This window comes from Ailuropoda melanoleuca, chromosome 15, assembly GCF_002007445.2.
Source record: "Ailuropoda melanoleuca isolate Jingjing chromosome 15, ASM200744v2, whole genome shotgun sequence".
In the NCBI taxonomy this organism is placed as follows: domain Eukaryota; kingdom Metazoa; phylum Chordata; class Mammalia; order Carnivora; family Ursidae; genus Ailuropoda; species Ailuropoda melanoleuca.
In genome coordinates, this window is record NC_048232.1 from 68,389,977 (window position 1) to 68,412,513 (window position 22,537).

General features: G+C 44.8%; 1 protein-coding gene across 14 annotated transcripts in view; it reads right to left on the reverse strand.

Annotated features, from left to right (window-relative positions):
- The window catches only part of ANKS1B (ankyrin repeat and sterile alpha motif domain containing 1B), a 1,024,648-nt gene that overhangs the window by 16,826 nt on the left and 985,285 nt on the right, over nucleotides 1-22,537 (reverse strand). For all 14 annotated transcript variants that reach the window (XM_034644189.1, XM_034644186.1, XM_034644187.1 and 11 more), the window contains 3 exons: nucleotides 18,470-18,481; nucleotides 17,492-17,578; nucleotides 9,421-9,558 (listed from right to left, as the gene is read on the reverse strand). In XM_034644189.1, the coding sequence (XP_034500080.1) occupies nucleotides 9,421-9,558; nucleotides 17,492-17,578; nucleotides 18,470-18,481 (237 nt within the window). The remainder of the gene's footprint in view (nucleotides 1-9,420; nucleotides 9,559-17,491; nucleotides 17,579-18,469; nucleotides 18,482-22,537) is intronic.

A 22,537-nucleotide genomic window follows, 5' to 3' on the forward strand; every position in this document is an offset into this window, starting at 1 on the left:
CATGTGCCAGAGGGGCTGGCCATCCATTTGGCCAAGAATCTCATTTAGGCTCCTCAGTTTTCACAGTGGATGTAAATTCTAACATCTGCTCAGTTGAATTTTAGAATACTTAGCTCGCTCTTTAACCTGGAGCCCCAGTACCGCTACCCTAAGTACAGAGCAAAGAGCAGAGCCTTCTGCTGTCCAATTTTGATCACGCTCAGCTGAAAACTTGTATGTGGGCATTGACTTACAGGCATGCACTCAGTCCACTCTTACAGCTGTGCTGGGTTTTATCCCTGCACCGCGCTGGACCACCTGTGCCCGGGCCGTATTCTAGTTCATCTCACAGGGCTGATGAAGCTGTGCTAGCAGCAACTGCCACGTGACATTGCTCACTCCGCCCCAGGGACCTGCTCAGTGCCTGGTGTGGATTATCTAACCCTCAGTGACACTCCTCATACAGCTACCTTATAAAGGGAGAATTATCACCCCCAATTTTATGTGTGAGAAGCTCAGGATTAGAGTTTGATTATCTTGGCCAAGTTCAAACTGCTAGGAAGGGGCAGAGGCAGGATTCAAACCCAGATCTGACCTCAGATGAGCCAGTATTTCGTGCCACTGGGCTTCCTGCCTTCTTGCTTTCGTGAGTCTGCCGGTGTTCCACTGTCACTGAGGTGCCTCAAAGGAAGTGTCTCGTGTTCGGGACATTCACTGTATGAATGTTAGTAAGATGCTATCGCGCAATATTCTGCCATGGAGACCCGGGACAAAAAGTTCTTCTGGATTACAACTCTGTGGTCTGCATATCGATGTGAAAACTTTCCCCTTGGTGTTGGTCTTGTCCCTAGTTCAGATCTGTGTGTACCTAAATTTCAGATCTATCACACCTATTTATGGAAGCTGCCTTAAAATACTTTATGGAAACAGATATGGTATAAATGGTGGCCATTTCTTCATGTAAACATTTGAGAGCTCACTTTGTTTAACCTGTTGCTGCCAAAATGGCTGACAGGGTACATCATGTGTGGCCTTCTCATCTCCATGGGGAAAGAGGGCCCTGTTGGCCCAGGCTGGGAGGCTGCTGTTTACAAGTAGACCGTTCTGACCTACCTACTGGCATTTTCCGTTAGCATTAAAAAGACAACTACCACATTTCAGTAACTGCATTTGAAGGAACATGTTAGTTCCATAGCCCCAGAAAACCACAGGCCCACACCTGGCTGTTCTTTGGCCTCTGGGGCTCAGCAGAGGCTACCCACACCTGCAGAAGATGCAAACACACGCAGTCAAGGAACAGGCTGTGTCTGCGCATGGAAGCCCTGGATGGGGCGAAGGGGCCGAGGGCATTATGAGGAGCCTCCGGTTTGCTACATCAACGTCGGTGAGTCAAGACCATGCCTAGACCATGCCAGACCTGCCATGGGCTACCCACCTGTGGAACCCATCCCTGCCACTGAGATGGCACTGGGGCTGGGGGCTGGTCCAGGTGTCCTGGAGGTCCCTTTGTACCCTGGGAGATCCAGGACTGTATGATTAGAAGCTGATGCCTCACTTAGCCAACCATGGATTCAGTTTAGAGATGTATGTAAATTGACACCACGTTAAATAGCAGCATATTACACAAAGGCCAGACTGCCGGGCTCGACTATCAGCTAGTGCCTAGAGATGCGGTGACCAAGGGGCTGGCCTTCATCTCACAGGATGTCCTTGTGGCAACAATCACCCCAGAAATGATTCCAAAAGGCCAAGTATTTTTGTCTATTAAAAAATGGCTTTGGCTTTTGGCAAAACACCCTTTTCCCATCTCTCACATCTGGCTGGTGAGTTACTTCTCATCCTTGAAGATTCACCTGGGGCATTCTATCTTCTAGGAGTCCTCTCTTAATCCCTTTTCCTGACCCCCAGGTTCAACCAAGTGTCCCTCCTCAGGCAGGCCTGCAGCACCTTGACACGGCTCTACTTACCGCGTGGTATTTACTAGTATTTTCTCTTTATAGGTCCAACCCTCTCAGTTGGTGGAGCTCCTTGAGGGCTCTAGTCTCATCTGACTTTGTGTCTTTAAGGCTTAGGGTACCTTAGGTGCTCAACAAATGTTTGTTGGAAGAACTGAAAAAAGGAAGCTGCCTGGTAGGTCCCTAAGATCAGAGGACTTGCACTTAAGGGTTAGAGAAGGGTGAACATGGACGGCAGAGACATTTCTTGCCGCCTCTCTTCTCTCCCGCAGGTTGACCTGAGTGCACACACGCCAAACGAGTACAGGCAATGCCACAGGGGCCTGAAGACAAATTAAAGTGGTTTTCAATCTGGGTCCTCAGTGGGGTCTCCAGAAAGAAGACACATTTCTCTCTTGGCTGTATTTTGCTTGTACTTCTTGTTTTTTAAGGCCTTGGGTAAGCTTCATCTACAAGTTGCTTCACCCACGTCTTGAGGCAGAAATAACTCTGAGAATATTCTGAGCATATTCACAGAATTCATTGACATCTCCTTAACTCTACCTATAGTTAGTTCTCTCAAGTACAAGCCAGAAATCAATCTGGATAGATTGTATTTGTAGAAATAAATACTGCCCCATCACAGGTCTTACATTAGGCATCTGGTCCAGGGCTGACATGTTGACTGGTCAACGTGCAGATAGCCTCTTTAGGGCTGATTTCAGCTCACTAAAAGAATCAGGACGTTAATATTTCCCCCTAACTATAATAGGGGTACATACAGACAATTTTTAAAATATATAAAGAAGAAAACAGAAAATCACCTATAAAATTCTGCTGGAATATAGCCAATACTGCATTTTGGTTTATTTTCTTTTTTACATTCATATATATATATATACACACACATAGACACACAAATACTTTGATATGCTATATGAATATGTATGTGAATTTAAAACAAAATTAGAATCATACTTGTGTGGTTTCAGAAGTTGCTTTTTCATGCAACATTAAATCATGAATGGCTTTTCCTGCTGTTAAGTGTTCTTCAAAAACCAGATTTTTAAAGGTGGCAGAGCATTCCACCATTACCTGCTAAAGTTTAACTTCATGCCTCACCCTGAGTACCTGAGTGTGCACTGGCTTAGCAAAGACTTAACAGGGAGGTTGGGCCCTCCTCCCTAAGACAGGACTTGCTTTCTTGTAACATTCCAAGTTCACCATGGCGGTCACGCACCTGTGCCCCGTGGTCACCCACCTATCCATATGGAACCACAGCCTAAGTTGGCTGGATAGCAGGCCTCGGGAAGCCATGCTAGAGGACTGGCTTGCCAGGGCAGAAGGGAAACACAGTGATCTTTTCCCTGTTACTTGGCAGGGATTTGGAGAAAGGGTGTCAAAAGAGAGATTTGCTAGGTTTCAACTTCTCACTCTTCAAAAGTCAAAGCTCCCAGTGGAGCAGTAACCCTGCCACTAACTTGTGATGCCTTTGAAAAGGGGCACTTCCCAAATTCAAAACCCTTTTTATTTTAACCCTTCTCATTGAAAATCTTTCTCAAATGCACAAGTTAATCTCCTTGGCTTAATAAACACAGTAAATACAAATGACTTTTTCTTGCTTATCGCAGATGTGTGTCTAATGCCCTGAGCTCACCATTGCAAAGTGAATTAATGAGTTGTCATGCCTCCCAACTTGTCACATGTTCATGCAAACTAAGTGTTCAGCTTCCAGCCTGAGCACGCCTCCTCTGGGAGCCCCAGCCCTGCAAGGTGCTGGCCCAGCTCCAGGATAGCATGGGTGGGATTTTACTGCAACTATTTGTTATGTCCCTACTTCTTCTACTGAACTACGAGCCCCTGGAGAGCAGGGACCTGTGCCTAACTCATAGCAGGCACTCAATAAATGTATTTAAATGGGACTTTGATTTTTTTCCCCTCAAAGCGTGGAATACTGCAGCAAACACACACTGTATATGAAAACCTGGGACATAAATCCTCATACAGGTTCTGATGACAAGGAAGAATACAAACACCACCACAACTGCTACTACGCCCTCTCCTGTCCCCAGCATCTGAGAATGACTGAATGCTCTGGGCTGGAAATAGACACGTAGTAGCTCATTTAATTCTTAGCATAGCTGTAGGTGCGGAGTGCTGTCGTTCATCTCTGCTTTGCAGATGAGGAAACTGAGGATTAGTTCTTGGCCAAACTATAAAGCTAAGAGGTGCTGACCTGATTCTAAAGGCCACACCTCTAAACACGACATGCGACTTTTAGTCATTCAAGAGGAGGCTATATTGTATGAACACATGTATAAAGGCAGCCAATCTGTGAAAAAAAAAATGCCAGAAGGTCTTTTGTTCTAACTTCACAAAAAATGGGATTGATTTAAGGCACTAATAACACCCATCCCTCCCTCACCCACAAAAAATAGGGATGAGAGAGAAAAAAAAAAGAGTATTATTCCTTGAATATCCACCCACCTTTGACTTTGTGACTTGGTTAATTCTCAATGATTTATGCCAATGGAGTTGAAAGATATAGACAAATGCACCCTGACAGTGTTAATTTATTCCTTTTGTCGGTGAGGGAACAGGTGGTGGTGTATAAGAACCACTGGGCTGCCAATGCTGCCATTTTTAAATTCAATTAGAGCCCCTCACTGCTTTTGGGAGCAGGATTCTTCCTGACACTGACTTGCTGAGGAGTTTCGCCAGCCAGGGAACGGCCTGAGTTTTGCTGTCGGTTGCTATTACACACGGCAGACAAGCCAGGGGAAGGAAGTGTTACAGTTCCATCCGAAGGGCTCTATGCACTTTCACATTTTCTTCTATTGCCATGTACTTTCACAGTCTCAGAGTCAAAGAGGTGGAGGGTGACTCTCGGTGGAGAAAATGAGAAAGAACGAAAGCTACCACCGAGCTGCACGTACAGTATTAATTTAGTCATCAGAGGCCAGCTAGCGTCAACAACAGCAGCAACCGTTTTTTTGCACCAAGCTCCCACTTTGTCGGACAACCACTGCCACTTCAGTCATAAATACGTCTCGTCAGGGACTTGGAGCTACCCCATGTTCTACCGTTTGCAAACGGGTACTACGGGTGAAGGGCGTCAAAAAGGTACAAACTTGCAGTTAGGAGTTCTGGGGGTGTCATGGGTAGCACGGTGACTACAGTTCTCAACACCAACCTGTATATTTGAAAGTTGCTAAGAGAGTAGATCTTAAAGTTCTCATCACAAGGGAAAAAACTGTGAGGTTGCCAGATAGGAACTAAAGCTGTTCCAGTGATCACAATATACACATAAATCATGATGTTGTATACCTAACATGCATACAAAGTCATCTGCCAATTATATCTCACTGAAAGTGGGGAAAGAAAGAGGGGCTCGGGAATTTTACTTTCACTAAACAGATGTGAAAACCAAGACAGAACCTCCTAGCAGAGGCAAAGTCAGACGCTGGCGTAGGTCCCGTTGGTCAGGACAGTGCGGCTGACTCTACCGTTCTTTTCCCTCTGTGCTTTGGCTTGCTGGTCCGTCCTGACGGCAGAGTACTATCAGCTGCTATCACACAGTCCACCAAGCATGTCTGCCTGCGTTTCGTCATTTCTGCTTCTCCAGCTTAGTTCCTTTCATGGCCCATATTCAGCCAAGAAAGCACAGGAAAGAGGGAGCTTCGTCTCCCACATCCACCACCCACCAGCATCATGACTTCGACATTCCCTGCATATTCCTGAGCCAGCCTGAGCCACACCACGTGCTGCACACCGAAGATTACAGAATTCGGGAGTCGCACGTTAAGAGAAAAAGGAGCATGGTTAAAAATATCAGACTGCAAACATATTCTTTAAAGAGAAATGAGAATTAGCAAGGGTCTAGCAACAGTCATGGCTTTTAATGCTATTTTACAAAAACTTTCATATTTTATAACTACTCAGTAAGGTCCTTTCTAGATTTTTGCAGTACATCTGGTAGTCCCACAGAGCATGCATTAAAATCTTTCTGACCTACCTACCTACCTCATTCTATTACTTAGAAATCTAGATTGAGTGAACAGTATACAGAATATGACAGTTTCCAAGTTACCTTGGTTATATCTGTTTCTTACTCATAGTGTCCTTCTAAGGATGATCACTGCAGCTTTGGGATCTGGTGGCCAGTGAAATACTCATCCCCCTCCCCGCACCCCCCACCTTGGCAATTCTAGCTGCATGGTATTCCCCTTTGGCCATCTGAGATCATGACACAGCCTTCTTTTCTACCCAGTCCTACGGCTGCCTCTTCCCCTAAGTTTTCACTGCCTGGAAGGTGGGATTTGGGACGCCTGTTCTGCAGTGGATGAGAGGTTTTCTCACTGTCATGACATTGAGAGTCTAGAATGCAAGGAGGTCAGGTGCTTGCCAGTAGGTACATACCAGCTTTTCTCATGGGAACCTGCCCCCTAATTCTGCGTTTGCTCCAGTCTTATTTTCACCTACCTGTCATCTAAAACTGAAACTATCACAAGCTGAATTTAAGATAGATTCTAAGTAATGGAAACAGGCTTAGAGATCCTAAAGTATAACATTTGCTAAAGTATGTTCTGTAGAATGCCACCCCTGCAAGGTGCTCTCCGAAAAAAGCTCAACAGCCAGATGAACTCGGGAGACATGGCGCACTCCACCCCCTCCCAGCATCTGAGCATATTATGTCCCTTAGTAAGTGAACTATGTTCAACTCACATGGTAGATCTGTGGGGGGAACTTGGGCCTCCCTTCCCAGACCACAGGACTTCTATGGGAAAAATACTCTGAATTTCAAATCTAACTCTCCATAAACTGGAAGTGTTCTAGACATCACTGACTTTTCTCAATGATAGCAGATAATCATAAAAACATTTTTTGACCTGTAAAAGCTTTACAGGGTCAAAGCAGCAATAACTTTGCAATAAACAATGTATATGTATGCATACATATCAGCTAAAAGATAAAATGTATACTTAAGGCATTCTTATTTCTTCTTTTTCTTCTTCTTTTTTTTTTTTTTTTTTGCCATTTGGGCAAGCCTAGGAGAATGACTCATAACAAAAAAATTTTAAGGCTTCCAGACTGGACTGAATATTGAACTGCGCTATATAAAGATACAGAATCCATGCTCAAAAAGGCTTTTTTTTTTTTTTTTTTTTTTTTTTTTTTTTTTTTTAGTGCAAGCCAAGCTTGTTGCATCTCAAAATTGCTCAAAGGCCCAGGTCAAGGCTGGTGGCCTTTGTTACTATTTTTGAAGTTAGACGAACTGTGTTCACCTAAAGAGGATTAAAATGGTGGATTTGTGGTATATGATGAAAATCCCTTGGAGCTGATATCAGAATCCTAAGCCTGTGAAGGTCTACCGTAAATCAAACATCTGGGTGAAAAGATAAAAGATGAGGCAATTCTCTACATGCTTCCAAATGTATCAGGGACATCATGTTGATCTTAAAACTAAACAGTTGACTATTTTTTCCCCCCATTTCGCCTCAGTATTCTGACATCACACATACACTGCCAAAAACTCAAGGGGGCCGATGGCTCATAGGAATCATTTTTAGTTTGAATATAGGACAATGTTTGGGGTGTGATCACAGAGGCCAATTATATATTACTTTAAAAACCAATTTAGAAAGAGATGCCGCAGTAGTCAAGGAAAGGCTGGGATTCATCGCGAAGGCCATCACGATATTAAGGCTGACATTCCGTGCGAACGTTGCATGGAGGCAACAGACCGTTCTAAGGCCTGCAGAGTCAATATTTTCTTTCTCTTGTTTCTATTTTATTTATTTATTTATTACTTCTATTTTTTTTTCAGTCCTTTTACAAGAGCAGTGGGAAAACTCTGGATCATAAACATGCTTGTGGCAGATCTATTTTATGTCTTTTAGCAGAAAGGGGACCGAGCTGTTGATTGTGATGTCGGTAGGCAAGGAGAGGGAAGAGGTGGGGAAGGAGCTAACGTCGAACACCTGTTATTTATGACACAGTCTCCATATGTTCCTTCATTTCGATCCGTGAGGTGCACACCCCTGTACCTGGTTTATAGACAAAGGAAATCAAGACTCAGAAAAGTCCTGCAACTTGTCTACGACCAGGGCGCAGGAAGCAGAGCTGGACTGTGAACTCTGATCTGCCTGTTCTTTCTCTGACACTAATCCAGGTGCCACAGTGAAAGGTGTTTCACGCAAACCAAAATATGTGTGGAGAGAATGAAATTTTGCTGTTTACAGAAACAACGGCATTTCACAAGAATGATGAGTTGTGTTTAAGGCACCAGAAACCTAATGTGCAAATGACTTGAATCAACACCATCGATCTCATGCAAACAGACACAGCCAGATATTCGGAGCAGCCTTCGAGGGCTTTGCTTTGTAGTTCTTACCACATACCACTTTTATATTATTTTTCACATATCTCCCAAAATAGAAGGGATTTTTTTTTTAAAGACACATGAACATTCTTTCCTGTTTTCATTCTCCAAAAACTGAAAGAGATGAGCCCCTGCAGCATGACACAAATGCTCTGGGCGTGAGCCTGACGTACCTTAGAACGGTGTGTATATTGGATTATGGATCTTTGGTCCTTGGGTGTTCGCCAGAGCTGACAAAGCCTGATCCAAGAAGTTTCACCCAGGACACTGAACTGTGCGCTGGCTCTCCAAGAATACGTTATACTGCACTTACTGTGCAATTCTTCAAATATGTATATGTCAAACACACTGGACAGAGCAGTACTGCCAAGTTAAAGGGACATTTTAGAATTCTTCTGATTACAAATTATTTCATGGTTGCAGCCATACTTGCTCTATCAGCTTCAAATACAGAATGCCCAATATACTGTATTAGAGATATCCTCAAGAATTTGTACCACATCGAGGGTATCTATCTACCTACCTTCAAGGAACACTTGTTCTCTAGAATTGCTTTCATTTCTCAAGTCTGTAATAAAGGGCTAATATTTAGACTAACGACAAACAGGACTGTGAGTGGTGTAATACCGTTAAGTATGTCATTACAAGACTAACTTCTGAATAAGCAAACAGATCCAACCTTGGTGTTCCCAATTATTATTTGTAGGTGTCTAATTCGTTTGACTACTTTTCAATATAGGAGGCCGCAAATAACATATGGGGCACTGAAATCATTTTTCTTCCCAACAATCCTAGACGACTATACCCTACTATTTAGAAGTGGCCACCAGAAAAAATAGGCATTACTATACTTTGGTACCAAAGAAAGGGATGTGTCAAATCTGAAAAGTGAAGTCAGTAGTGGAGCAATAGAAGTTCAGATACCAAGTAGAAGCGGAGTTCTAAATTTAATGGATGAGTGACAATATAAAAAAAGCTCAGAAAAACCGAGTCTGCAAAATACCTTACATTAGGCATACCTTAACACTTGATAAACAAGCCAAGTTTCTTTACTGCAAGTTGAGCTTTCAACAAACTGCAGGTACATATGGGTCAATATTTAATCCGTCCAAAGACAGTACTCACCACATCAAAGGCGGTAAACACGTGACAGTAGTGGTGATTGGACTTCAAATCTTTTGTGATATAAGCAAATGTTGAGAGGTCTTCCGGGTCCTGCGCAGCACAGGAGATATTACGAATTTCATGCTCAGCAATTATGTTCTGGAATAAATGAAATAAATGACTATTATTTTCCTTTGCAAACCAGCATATTTTAGAACCAAGGCAAATGACTTGGAATCAGTTGCCTCCCCCCTTTCTAGAATGTTCTAGACCAGCAACATTCAAAGTGATCCAACACACTATCTGTGGGCAAATGTATACCAGGTCTGGAAGGAATGTTTTCATTTAATTAAAAACAACCTTATGTAGTCATATCCTGCAGCAGTGGTTCTCACCAGGTGCTGTGAGCAGAAGCACTCTGGGTGGCAGACATGCTTTTAAAAAAATAGTAGTTACTAAGCATTTTGTGGTTTTCATTCCCCATATACACCTATCAGTAGGCAGGGCTGCCTTCTGCTAATAATGTCTGGAAAGGATCACCTGCCACAGTCTGCATGCTGGGAGAAACTCTGTCCCAAGGAGCTCTTTATTTTTATTTTATTTATTTTTTATAATTTTTATTTTGTTATATTAGTTACCATACAGTACATCCCCAGTTTTTGATGCAATGTTTCATGATTCATTAGTTGCGTATAACACCCAGTGCACCATGCAATCTGTGCTCTCCTTAATACCCATCACCAGCCTAGCCCAATCCCCCACCCCCCTCCCCTCTGAAGCCCTCAGTTTGTTTCCCAGAGTCCACAGTCTCTCATGGTTCATTCCCCCTTCTGTTTACCCCCCTTCATTCTTCCCTTCCTCCTCCTACCTACTTTAAACCCTTCCCCATCTTTCTGCTTACTGTCCTGTGCTTTGCCCCTATTGCCCTGGAGCAAAGGCAGATAGAGAAGAAAGTGGACAAGTTGAAGCATCAAGGTGCTCTCTCTTTAAAACATTTTTTTAAAGGATAGTTGACACTTAATGTGACATTAGTTTCAGGTGTGCAATACAGTGACTCACCTTCTCTATATGTTATGCTAGGATCACCACAAGCGTAGCTGCCATCTGTCACCATAAAATGCTATTGTGGTATCACTGACTACATTCCCTGTGTTGTGCCTTTTATTCCGAGACCTACTCATTCCATAACTGGAAGTCTGTATCTTCCACTCCCCTGCATCCATTTTGCCCATCCTCCTACCTCCTTCTGACAACCCTGTTTGTTCTCTGTATTTATAGCTCTGATTCTACTTTTTGTTTATTTATTAATTTTTTAAGTTCCACATGAGTGAAATCCTATGGTATTTGTCTTTTTTGATCTTACTTCACTTAGCATAATACCCTCTAGGTCCCTCTCTGTTGCTGCAAATGACAAGATCTTATCCATTTTATGGCTGTGTAACATTCCATTGTAGATGAATGCGCCTGCACACACACACACACACACACACACACACCTTCTTTATCCATTCACCTACTGATGGTTGCTTAGGTTGCTTCCATGTCTTGGCTACTGTAAATACTGCTACTATAAACATGGGGTGCATATAGCCCTTTGAATTAGTGTTTTTCTTTGGCTAAGTACTCAGTAGTGGAATTAGTGGATCAAATGGTAGTTCTTTTTTTAATTTTTTGAGGAACCTCCATACTGTTTTCCACAGTGGCTGCACCAGTTTGCATCTCCACCGACAGTGTGAGGTGCTCTCTCTTAAAGAGTCCATAGAGGCGGGGGTGGAGAGGTGGTATGAGCGGAACAACCGCACTGCATTATTCAGGCCTTGGATGTCCGGCCGGATGCCGGGCCCGTGGACGACAACACCTGACGAACTACTTTGACCGTGTAGAACTATGAGTGGGTGCTGCGGCTGTCATTCTCATCTTACAGGTGGGGAAAATGGTACTCTAAGGGCCTTATGCAGGGCAGGTGGCAGAGCTAGGACTAAAATGTAAGGCTGTCTGATGATGGAGCTCAGGCTCTTTCATACACTGCAGGGCCTCGCATCTCCACTTCCCTCTCCCTGGTTTAACAGTTTCATTTTTTTCCCTCTAGCATTTTTTCATGCCATCTCCATGCCAGCCCCCTCATCCCAATGTGCCTCTAAGAGTAACTGGTGGGAGGTAAGTGAAGAAAGGTTTAAGTACCAATATTCTGAAGCACAAAATAACCAAGGAGCATCATGTTGGCTGCAAACCCTGCTAGAAATTTCTTTGGATACACAGATGTTTTTAAAAAGAAAAAAAAAATATCACATAATTGTGCAATCCTTTTTTATCTTATAGTACCCCCTTTATGGGTTTTTTTTGTAGTTGTCAGAGATCTAAAACCTTCAATACGTTAGTTATGCTAATTGCTTTTTAATTGCACAGTCTTAAATAACCTGTTGGCCATAAAATGTTCCACGTATACCCATCAATGCCTAAAACTGCTTACAAAATGTCCTTCCCTGCCAGCACCCCCAGCAAGTACTTCATGTCCCTCGCTCTACTGAGCTGTGTGGTTGGGAAGCAATTACAGAATTAACACATAAAAGAAAATTAAATTAAGACGTTCTTCACTGTGGCCTGTATGTTGATGCTACATGCAGCGCTGTCAAAAATAACTCAATTTGAAATTGGAATCCCATAAACAAATAACATTCTATTGCAAGATACAGCTTCAAAATAGAAGGTCATGATCTTCTGGCATTCAGATAGCATTTTTTCAAGTAAAACTAAATAAGGAACTAGTGGGTCTTAAAATGAATTTAAGAATCTACAGTCTTACAGGAATGATGTTAGCAAGTGCTGAGAGCCTCTGCCGTCATTTTAATCAGGGGCTGCCATTACCTCAGTGAGTGTGGATCTGGTGTCACCTACCCAAGATCCACTGTCACCAGAAATAGAGCATTGGCTCCAGTTCTTTTTTTTAACTCAACTGGCATTTTGTGTCCCTGAGATTGTTTACTAGCACACGGCAGATTGGAAGATCAACTTCTTGGGAAAGCATTACAGTGAAGAAATGCCCTGTGATTTTTATTACGCTGAAGTCCCTGAATCTTGCCAATTCATAAGATGCCACTTCTCAACAATCTTCAATGGCGTGTGATAGCATCATGGCCCTGGGCGAAACTATAAAGTTGGTAAAGTGTGTCTTTGGAAATCTCTATTATGGACTACATGTCTGTGTCCTCCCCAAATTCATATCTTGTAATCTTAGGAATCCTGAGATCCTAAGCCCTGATGTGACAGTATTTGGAGGCAGTGCTTTTGGGAGGTGATTTGCTCCTGAGGGTGGGGCCCTCCTGATGGAATTAGTGCCCTTACAAGAGAAGGGAGACCTAGCTAGCTCTCTCTGCCATGTGAGGACACAGCAGGAAGATGCCATCTATGAGCTAGGGAATGGGCTCTCAGCAGACACTGAATCTGCTGGTGACTTGATCTTGGACTTCCCAGCCTCCAGAACTGTGAGAAATAATGCTTGTTATTTAAGACACCCAGTCTGGTAATGTGCATTTAATAGCAGCCCAAATGGACTAAGACATTCTTCCTGTCTTTCTTGCCTTTCCCCCAATTTTCTGTAACCTACTTCTCTATTCCCCAGGAGCCCAGAGCTGTCCTTTAGCTGCCCACCAAGGCCTGCCCTCCTCTGTGTTGCTCCGTGTTTCCAAATCAGCCTCCTCTCCCACTACTGAAAATTTATTCCTCTGTTGCCGTGGTCTAGAGGGAGGGCAGGCTAACAAACGTACTCTAGCTTCAGTTAATAACTGATGTTTCATCACCCTGACTGGCCCTTTGAAAACGTGCTGGTAAGTGAATTCATACGGACAGCCCAGGTGGGGGTGTTCTTGAACAGGGCTTCCTGAGCTATCTGTGGGGCTGGAATGTGGTGAAGCCCGGAGACCTCATTGTTGAAACGCTGCCATCACTCTGCACTGTCGATGCAAGAGTGAGGCCAGCTCTCCGTGCAGAAGGTGCATCCGAGACCAAGGACACTACAGCCAGAGACTGGATGATTGGTTTCCTCCTTGGAGAAGACGTCAAGGAGGGACTGTTCTTTCCACCTCTGGCCACGCAGCAGGTGGTGGCTTCTCCGTCACTGAACAGTGGAGTCAACAGAAGATTCAGGTGATGCATCTCCATTTAAAATGGACTCCTCTTCTGTTGCTCGGCCTCCGTATCTAAGCATGTTCTAAAAGGCTCAAAAGGCTTTTAGAAGGCTCAAAACAAAGAGTGAGGAGGGGCTCACGCTGCCCCTTCTTTGGGATGGAAAGTTTGTCCCTCTGCAACAGGGACAGACTGTTTTTCTTGTCTGTTGCCTTCATCATGTTGAAAAACAGCTAAAGGGGTGCCTGGTTGGTGGGTGTAGCACAGAAGGGTTTGGTCCAGCCAGTTAATAGACAGGTTCTCAGAAGGGTGTGTGATACGTCACGGTGGGGCCTAGGAGTCAGCCTCTCCCCGTTTCCCTTGCCCCTGGCTCTGCCAGGCAGGACCCTTCTGAGTCTCCTCCTCAGGCCAGACCTTCTCTAGGAGAACACAGTGCCCCTTCAGAGAAAGTGTCCGAAAAAGAGGCAGCAGCCTCAGCCCAGGGCTGCCTAGAGGCGACCCGCAGAGAGGCTGATGCAAATGAGAAGAGCATACATGCTTAATGGGCTCTTAATTTGACTCTGAGCTTTTCAGAAGGGGAAGTATGTGCTACAGGAAAAGAAAAATAGAAGCACTTGTTTAAGCAAATGTTCTGAATTATTTCGTGCTTAAAAAACAGCATAAGCCCTGTTTGAAGCTGGCATTCAAAAAGCAAACAAACAAAAACCAAATCCCAGCACTGCACTGTTCCTAATTTAGCTGGATGAGAAGACTGAGGAGGGGATCAGGGCGGGAAGGCAAAACGCAACCCGCTCTCAGCCAAGTGCTGGATGTGGGGACTGTGTGACCTCTTGCAAGACCCCGTTGGTCTGAAGACCGGTCCGTAACCAAACTGTCAGAGAGCTCTGGGCAGAATGCCTCGCTGGAGTTCTCTTCGGGCTGTGGGTCTGCAGAGAGTTGATGGGCTTTACCTGCAGCAGTTGAGGACTAGGGGTCTATTCCAAGTTCCATTTTCAACTCAAGACTATTTTCTGCTCTTCCTTCGTATATCATCAGGATTAGTGGTTGGATTTGTTTCCTAAGTTTCTAGGCAACATGTTTACAAGTTTCTATCTAGGCACCTAGCCCTTCCCCACAGAGCAGCCGAAGTCACGCACTTATTAGAGTTAAAGGAAAGAAGCGCTTTGCCGGAGGGCTCATCTTTCCCGGTCTAACGAGGGTCACAGAAATGTTAGAACAGCACACTGCAAACTAACGGGTAGACGGTGGCCGTGGAGGGACAGCAGACATGTTAGGTTAGGGGGTGGGAGGTCAGGTGAAGGTTCAGCCCGTCCCCCTGACCAGCTGCCTGTAGAACTGCAGGGCCGTCACTCAGCAGAGGCCTGACGCTGGGCTACAGAGCCAGGCGGCCTATGAAGGTGCACGGACACCGCTGGGGTCTAGCTGTCTGAGCACAGCTCCCTTCCCAACGCAGCCCGAGAAAGGCCTTCAACAACGCATCCTGAACCCTTTCGGAACCAGTCCTTCAGCCCCGGCTGGTGCCGGTGCTTCTCAGGCTTTTGCTGTCAAATCCCACCAGGGCGGCCTGACACTCTTTCTTTCTTCTGCTGTTCTAATCCAATCTCCCTGCCTTGCTTCCCACACACCAACGACCAGACTGTGGCCCTGAGTCACCCACTCTCTCCCTACCCACTGTTCGATCAGGCTAGATTGGCTGCACAGCAGGACACTGGGATGGGGACACTGTACGGTTGTCAGTGTGGAAGTCAATGTCCCCAGATTCCTGAAAAAGCCGCCAGGCACATGTTGTCAGAGGGAGGCTGGTTTGCCTGCCACCCACATATGCACTTTGCCTTTGCTCTAGATTCTGCAAATACGCGGAGGACCACACTGCAAGAACCTGAAAGATCTGCTGTCCTCCTTTAGTGTTTTTATCACACAGGATTATCTTGTGTGTCTTTCTCAGTGCTTACACTTCCACAGAACAGTCATGGGTGAGCAGGCATTTATGGGTAACTCGTCTACTTACTGGAGACCGAAGTGGAAGTGTCTCAGGGTACGGGAGGGTCAGGTTCAATAGCCCTTGGTGTGTCCGCAAGCCAAATGCAACAGGACTGGCAGAGCTCCCCACTCCTCTGCTCGTGGAGAGTGGATTCGAGTGGATGTTAATAATACAGACGCATCCAGTCACACCACGAGCTTCACGGAATGACGGCCTTAAGACTGGGAACTTTCAGGGCGAATACCACTTGTTTAGACACTGTCAGAACCCAAGACGGCTGAGGTTGTTCATCTAAGGGAGTGTCAGACTCTTACACTAGAAATATATTGCTATTCATGGTTTTCAAATGCAAATGGAGAGAGAGTTGCCCCAGTTCAGGGGAAACACCCAAATGCCAAAGCCTTTCTTGAACCTTAGAAACTGTGACAGCAATGCTGTTGTCAAGGAGCGATCCATAAAGTTCTGAAACTTTAAAAACCAACTGACAATAATTGAAGGATAAAGAAAGTGTGTGCACCAGTAACTAAAAGTGGCTTCCAACTAATAAAAAAGCAAATCAATTGGGATTCTTCTGAGGAGAATCTCCACAGCTGTAATCCCACGACAGTAACTGTCAACCCCATATTGCCGGCTTGAAACTGTCACTTCACAGAGGGCGTCTGACTCGGTGCTTTGGAGATCATCAGCCTGTATGATCGCGCTGGGTTATAAGCTTTCTGCTTGGGTTTCAGAACCGTTTCTAAAACTGGGAGGCGGTTCTCCTAAGGAGATCCGGGGAGCCTGGGCTTGCCTGTTGCTGATAGAGCAATCTTCTTTGTTCTACTAGACAAATCAGGAAACCTCTGAATTGGTTGATTCAGATGCTCAGGGTTATTATAGTCACCCAAGAGTCACTGCCCATGGAACTCCCCTCTCGTGTCTAAAGCCAGCTGCCCTGGCCCTAAGTTACTATTGTTTAGTTCACCTGTTTCGTGACCTTGATTCCCTTTCTCCAAAATGGAGTGAGTACAAGTAGGGAAACCGGGTAGGGGGTCCAGAAAATAAATGCTATTCACCAATGGGGATTGCCTCATTTCCCCTCTTTCTACAGTTTATCAGTGGGGAGGATATAGGAATAAAACACATGGACATCTGGGGGTTCTGTGAGGAGGAACCGGTCAGGTTTGGCTGTTTATGGAGGGTGACAGCGGTCACACCCAAACGTTCTAGTCTAGCCCTGGTGCCCTGTCATCTTTGCCAAGAAAGGAACTCTAGAACACTTAAATAAAATGCAACCCGATTGTTCACACACTTGACCTCAGAGCTCCTGAACTGTTTCCACTGTGAGCACAAATCACGGCAGAGGCACAGCACGGCTTGAGCTTCTTTTCTGATTGTGCCTCTTAAGAAAACAATACAGTTTAAATCCTCTCTTCCATCTCAACTGCTGAGAATAGACACAATTATAAAATATAAAAGTCTGAGAATGTGTTCCTTGCGTCAGGTGTTCACTACATGTATCCAAAGAAAGGGCATATGTATCTCTAGAGAAATGGGAAGACAAACGTCCTAGTCCTCTGGCTAGTAACACTTTCCTCTGGTGGAGGAACGAGGACATTGCTGCATTTTCATTCTATACGTGATTTTCTTTTCTGTTATGATGTTGTCTAGATCCAAAGGGAAATGCCAGGTACTAAGTGGCCACAGTCTATTAGAGAAGGCGCCACAGAAAAAGCAAAATATGTATAGGAATCCTAGATGAAATCCCCCAGATGAAATGGGCCTTTCTGTGTATATATATGAGTAAGCGAGAGAGAGTGGGCACGTGCATGTGCGTGCGTGCGTGTGTGTGTGTGTGCGTGCATCTACAGTTGTGTTCAGGGAGCAGAAAGGTGGGGGGCAGGACGTGAATAATATGGGAAATGCTGGGCATGATGGGAGCAAAGGATTTTAGATCATATGCTCAGGAGTGTATCTGGCGTCTAAACCAAAGAGAGGTGCGGTACTCACCTTATTTGTTGCATCAATAAATTTGACTCCTTTATAAGAGACCGAAAGAATAATAGTGGGGACCTTCTTCATTTGCTCTGTAGACTTCTGAAATTAAAATAGAAAGCTGTTAGAGCAGTTTGTGTTGCATGGCAACTGAAGCACATAATTTCTCCCTTTGAAAGATAAAAATGAGCCCAACTTAAAAACAACACACACACACACACACACACACACCAAACACACTAATTTAAATGTATGTCTCTCTTCTCTTGGGCTCAGCTAGGGTTGGGGCTTCTAAAGTGTCTGTCTTGCACTTGAGAATCTAAAAAGAGCTTGTTCTGCTGCTTCCCGTGGGTGAAGGAATACTCCTTTCCCCTGACACCAAAGGGAGAAATGAACAGCTCTGTTTCCTACCGTGATTTCAAGCAACCATTCTTTGACTGGAGTTAAACCATGTCAGAGTTAACTCCAAGGGTGAGTTCAGCATGAACAAAACATATGCCACCACTCCCCCTTTTCCCCAGTCACTCTTTCTTCCAGGCACGATGTAGGTCTGAATCATGTAGTTAAAATAGGGATCGAAACACATCATTGGGAATTTTTCTTGAATCTGGCCAAATCCATAAGAGCGGGTGTATTTACAGCACCATTGCTGGTGACCACGCAGGACAGAATACCACCCTACAACGATGAAGCCCCCCAGAACAGTCCGTATTTCGAACCACAGCAAAACCAGACAGTCCAGGTAATCTACTTCCTCGTTTAGAGCTGCCAAATTTCCTTAGACTAAGTTCTTATGAAAGATGTGCACACTGGCTTCAGTGCTGAGTGTCTGCAGCTTCTCGAGTTTTATGCATCTGTGAAGTTTCTGCACAATTTAGGACGTGCCTTTTCTGTTTAGTTTGATCATTCATCACGGGTCACCGATAGTCTGTGTACTTCATTTCCCACTATGGTTCCTCCTAATAATCACATTAGACATTGAGAAGAACCTACCTGACAGTTAGCCTGATGGATTTTCCAGAGAAGACAGGTGGGAGCAAAAGAGGAGAGAAAATACATAAAAAGGTGAGGAAACCATTTCAATAATTCACAAACAGCACAAAGTCCTGAGAAAGTACACGGAGAACAGGCTTTACAGGTAAATGTGGACGCAGTGAAACTGCTCTTGAAGGAACAGCTGCGGGCTTTTCAGACCCCATCTCTCCCCTCCTGTCCCCTCATCACTGTTCCCCGCGCCGCACAGCCTCATGACTGACACACCAGAACCTTCCACTACAGGTGTGTCTTATGGATAGTAAGCGATTTGGGAGAAAATATTACCCAATTTTCCATTTTTAAATTCTGTAATGTGACCAGACTTAAGGCTTTAAGTTGGATAGTGTGAATGAAACTCACTGAACTTAAAAATAATAAATTATGTTACATCTTTCACTTGAGGCATGGAAAAGGTGTTTCACATTTTCCTGATTGTTCTGATCTTTGGGATAGCTACTACACTTGTTTCACAGGCAGAGAAGATGGATCAGTAAGAGTGTTATTATTTAGTATTTATTAGATGTTTCATACAGTATAGAAAAAGGCGGCTCTCCTGACGTGTTTTTAAACTAGTTTTAAAATCATCCAAACTTGCTAGTTTTCTTTTGTGATTGCCAAAGGGATTTTTAAANCAGCCAGGACCCTGGGATCATGACCCGAGCTGAAGGCAGACGCTTAACCGACTGAGCCACCCAGGCACTCTGCCAAAGAAATTTAAATATTTTTATCTTTTTAATGCTTTATTCAACCAACTCTTAAAACTGCAAGATTCAGCCATCTCTTAAAACTGCGAGATGGGGGCACCTGGGTGGCTCAGTCAGTCGAGCAGCTGAGCGTCTGCCTTCAGCTCTGGTCATGATCCTGGAGTCTGGGATAGAGCCCTGCTTTGGGCTCCCTGCTCAGTGGGGAGTCTGCTTCTCCCTCTGCCCCTCCCCCTGCTCCTTCTCTCACTCACTCTCAAATAAATAAATCTTTTTTTAAAAAGTGCTCAAGATAAATCAAAGGTAAAGCCAGAAGAAATAACACTCAGTGCATGGATTTTAAGGCGAAATTGTGGGCTGAGATCTGTATGGAGGGCGGGCCATAGCTGGCATGGGCAGTGGCTTGGTGCACTGAATGTATGTGTGAAGAATTCTTTGCGAAGAGTAACAATGGATTTCAACAAATTACCTCATTCGTTTCTTGCCATGAATATATTCTATCAGACAGATCTAGCCATACCATGAAACAATATATAGCTAACATAAGATTAAAATATCAACATTTCATTTAGTACTAAGAAAAACCCAAAAAAGGAAAAAGCAAAACCATTTGTTATCCCTTCAGCAATTGAGTGGTTATATTAGGCAGCGCACTGTGTTGGGAAAACTCCGTGTCTGCTTCAGGCCATGCCAAACAGACCTCAAATTGTGTGCAAACTACAGTCTGCGGAAAGCAGCGTTCCCAAGTGCTGTGTTGAGAAGACTCTGAGCCTGCTGCCTGGGCTCAGTGGGATAAAGGGGTGGGAACGATGAGCTACACGCCACATAGCCACACAGAGAAGCTACAACACAAAGGTTTATAAACGCACCAGTGATGTGGATAGAGGGCCTCCAGAGTACCGAGCAAGAGAGAGCCTCACTTTGCAGGAGAGAGTGGGGCAAGTCTTCATTACTCATTCAACAAGCACTGTTTGCCTGCTAGGGCTGACTGAACTGGCTCTTAAAGGATGAACAGGAATTTTCCAGATGCCAAAAGAGGACAAACGAGGCTGTTTTAGCAGAAGAATCAACATACACACAAAATGAGAAACAATATGGTGAGTTTGGGTAATTGGTGGAAGATGAGGCTGTACAGTAGGTTTGGAAGACTGTGACTTACTCTGCCAGGCTAGAATCCCCTGGAAGTTTTTTAAGTACAGCGTGGGTAATTGGATGCACTGGAACAGCTGAGGCTGGAGGCAGGCAGGAAGGGGAGATGCAAATTCAAACGGGAGACCCTAAGCACCCGAGCTGAAGCAGCACCATCATGCAAGAGGGAGCCATAGCTCTGATGAGGAAGACTCAGGCGGCTCTGCTAACCCATGTGCCGCAGAAGATGAGTGAGCGAGAGGGGGTCACGGGTGAAGAGGCCTTTCGCGGAGATAAGCGGATACTACAGGGGAAGAGGCTTTTGCATGAAACCCTCTCGCGCATGCTCCGTTCGATACTCAGGTGGAGACGTCCAGCAGGAAATGAGAAATAAGAATCTGATGGGGAAACCCATCTGCATCGAGGGGGTGCCTGAGGAGCTGGGAGCAGACGAGGTGGCTCAAGGCGTGAACACGAAGAGGACGAAGCAGCCCCTGTCCGAGTCACTGCGGCTGAAACTGAGCTGGGAGGCGGCCGAGCGCCGCGGCGCAGAAGTCGAGGCGCGTTCCGTAGAAGGTGGGGGCCGCGTCGAGGCCACGAGGACCGGAAAAAAGGCTGAAAAATCGAAGCCCAGCACAGTGGCTGGCACACGTAGCGGCTACTGTTTTTATTGGGTCTCCTGGGTGAAATCCCTCGCTTTAGCAACTAGAAAAATGTGTTGCTGCAGCTTGAGGAGAATGGTGGCAGCAGAGGAAAGAACCCAGTGATTTGTGCACTGAATGTCAGGGGAGGGAGTGGAGAGCTGGAACAAGACGGGCCGGGACACAGGCGCTGAGGCCGAAATGTAGGCGTCAGTGGTGATTTCTGACCAGATACGAAGATTCTACAGCATTCGCTCATTCAAGTTTAACAACGAAGAAAACATAAAAGCCGATCGTTTCTTTTTCTTTCGTGGGTGCCCAGGATCCCTGCTTTCCTAACGAGGCCGTCCTGCGAGGCCCCTGCTGCAGGTGGTGCTGGGGGACCACCCCTCCCGGTCGGGAGTCCTGCTGAGCGCCTTGACAAGAGGACTCGGGGCCCTGGCTGGCCTTCAATGTAATGCCCCTCCTTGAAGGCATTTATGATTCTGTAAGAGCTAAAAATCCAACCTCTTTCAGGGGATTTTCTCTTGGTGTGCTTTGACAGAGCTTTCAAAGAGGTCTTTTCATTCGTTATTTTAACGAAAGACGAAAACACACAGAAAGAAAGCAAATACACGAAGTCTTGGGAAGAATAATCAGGGAGGCAAGAAATCCAATAAGCGCCTACTTCATTTTATGAGGGTTCTACAGATATGGAAAAGTGAGCAGGGCCTCAGTCCAATCACAGGCAGCCCATGTCTCACTGTATCCATTCGCTCTTATGTTGTTGCAATTACGGATTTCTTGTTTCACGGAGCCACTTAGGCTGGACATCACTGCGCAAGTTAAAAGGGCTTGCTCTCGGGCAACGGCGGTCTCTGTGATCTATCTGCAAGCTTTGCTGGGATTCTGGATAGTTAATGCTCCCGTATATGTACAGATGTTAAGACATTCAAGCCTTATTTATTTATATAAACGGAATTCTCTTCTTCAGTAAAATGCTGGGGCAAACCTTATATTATGGTTCTCTTTTGTTTCTAGTTTTTTGTTTTTTGTTTTTTTCTATGCCACACTCTTTGTGGAATTTCTGAGGCTTCCTCCAGTCCTCAAATCCCCTCCCCTTCAGTGCCAGCTGTACAGCAGAGGCTGATTTGTAAGGAGGATCTCCACATACCTCAGCAGCTGAATACTCCCAGGTAATGCCCAAAACTAACGTAACCTTTATAGCATCTTGCTCTCCTGCTAAAAAAAAAGCATTATAGTGACAGTCGATTGTATTTTGTTCACAAATTCTCAAAATAAGATTATCATCCTTTTATTACTCCAAGAGAAACAATATTTAGTTCTACAGGGATGCTACATTCTGAAACCTAAACTAAAATGCAACTTTTGAATCTTAAATGCAAGGCCAGCTTTATATTTAGCACGTGGGTTTGTATTATCTATAAGCATTATATAGAAAAGGGATTGTATATCCCTTGTATCTGGAGATGCACACCTGACACATTGTTCTTAACAGGTAAAGTAACTGAACAATTTTAAACATTTTTTTTTAAAGAGGGATATTTGGATTAAGG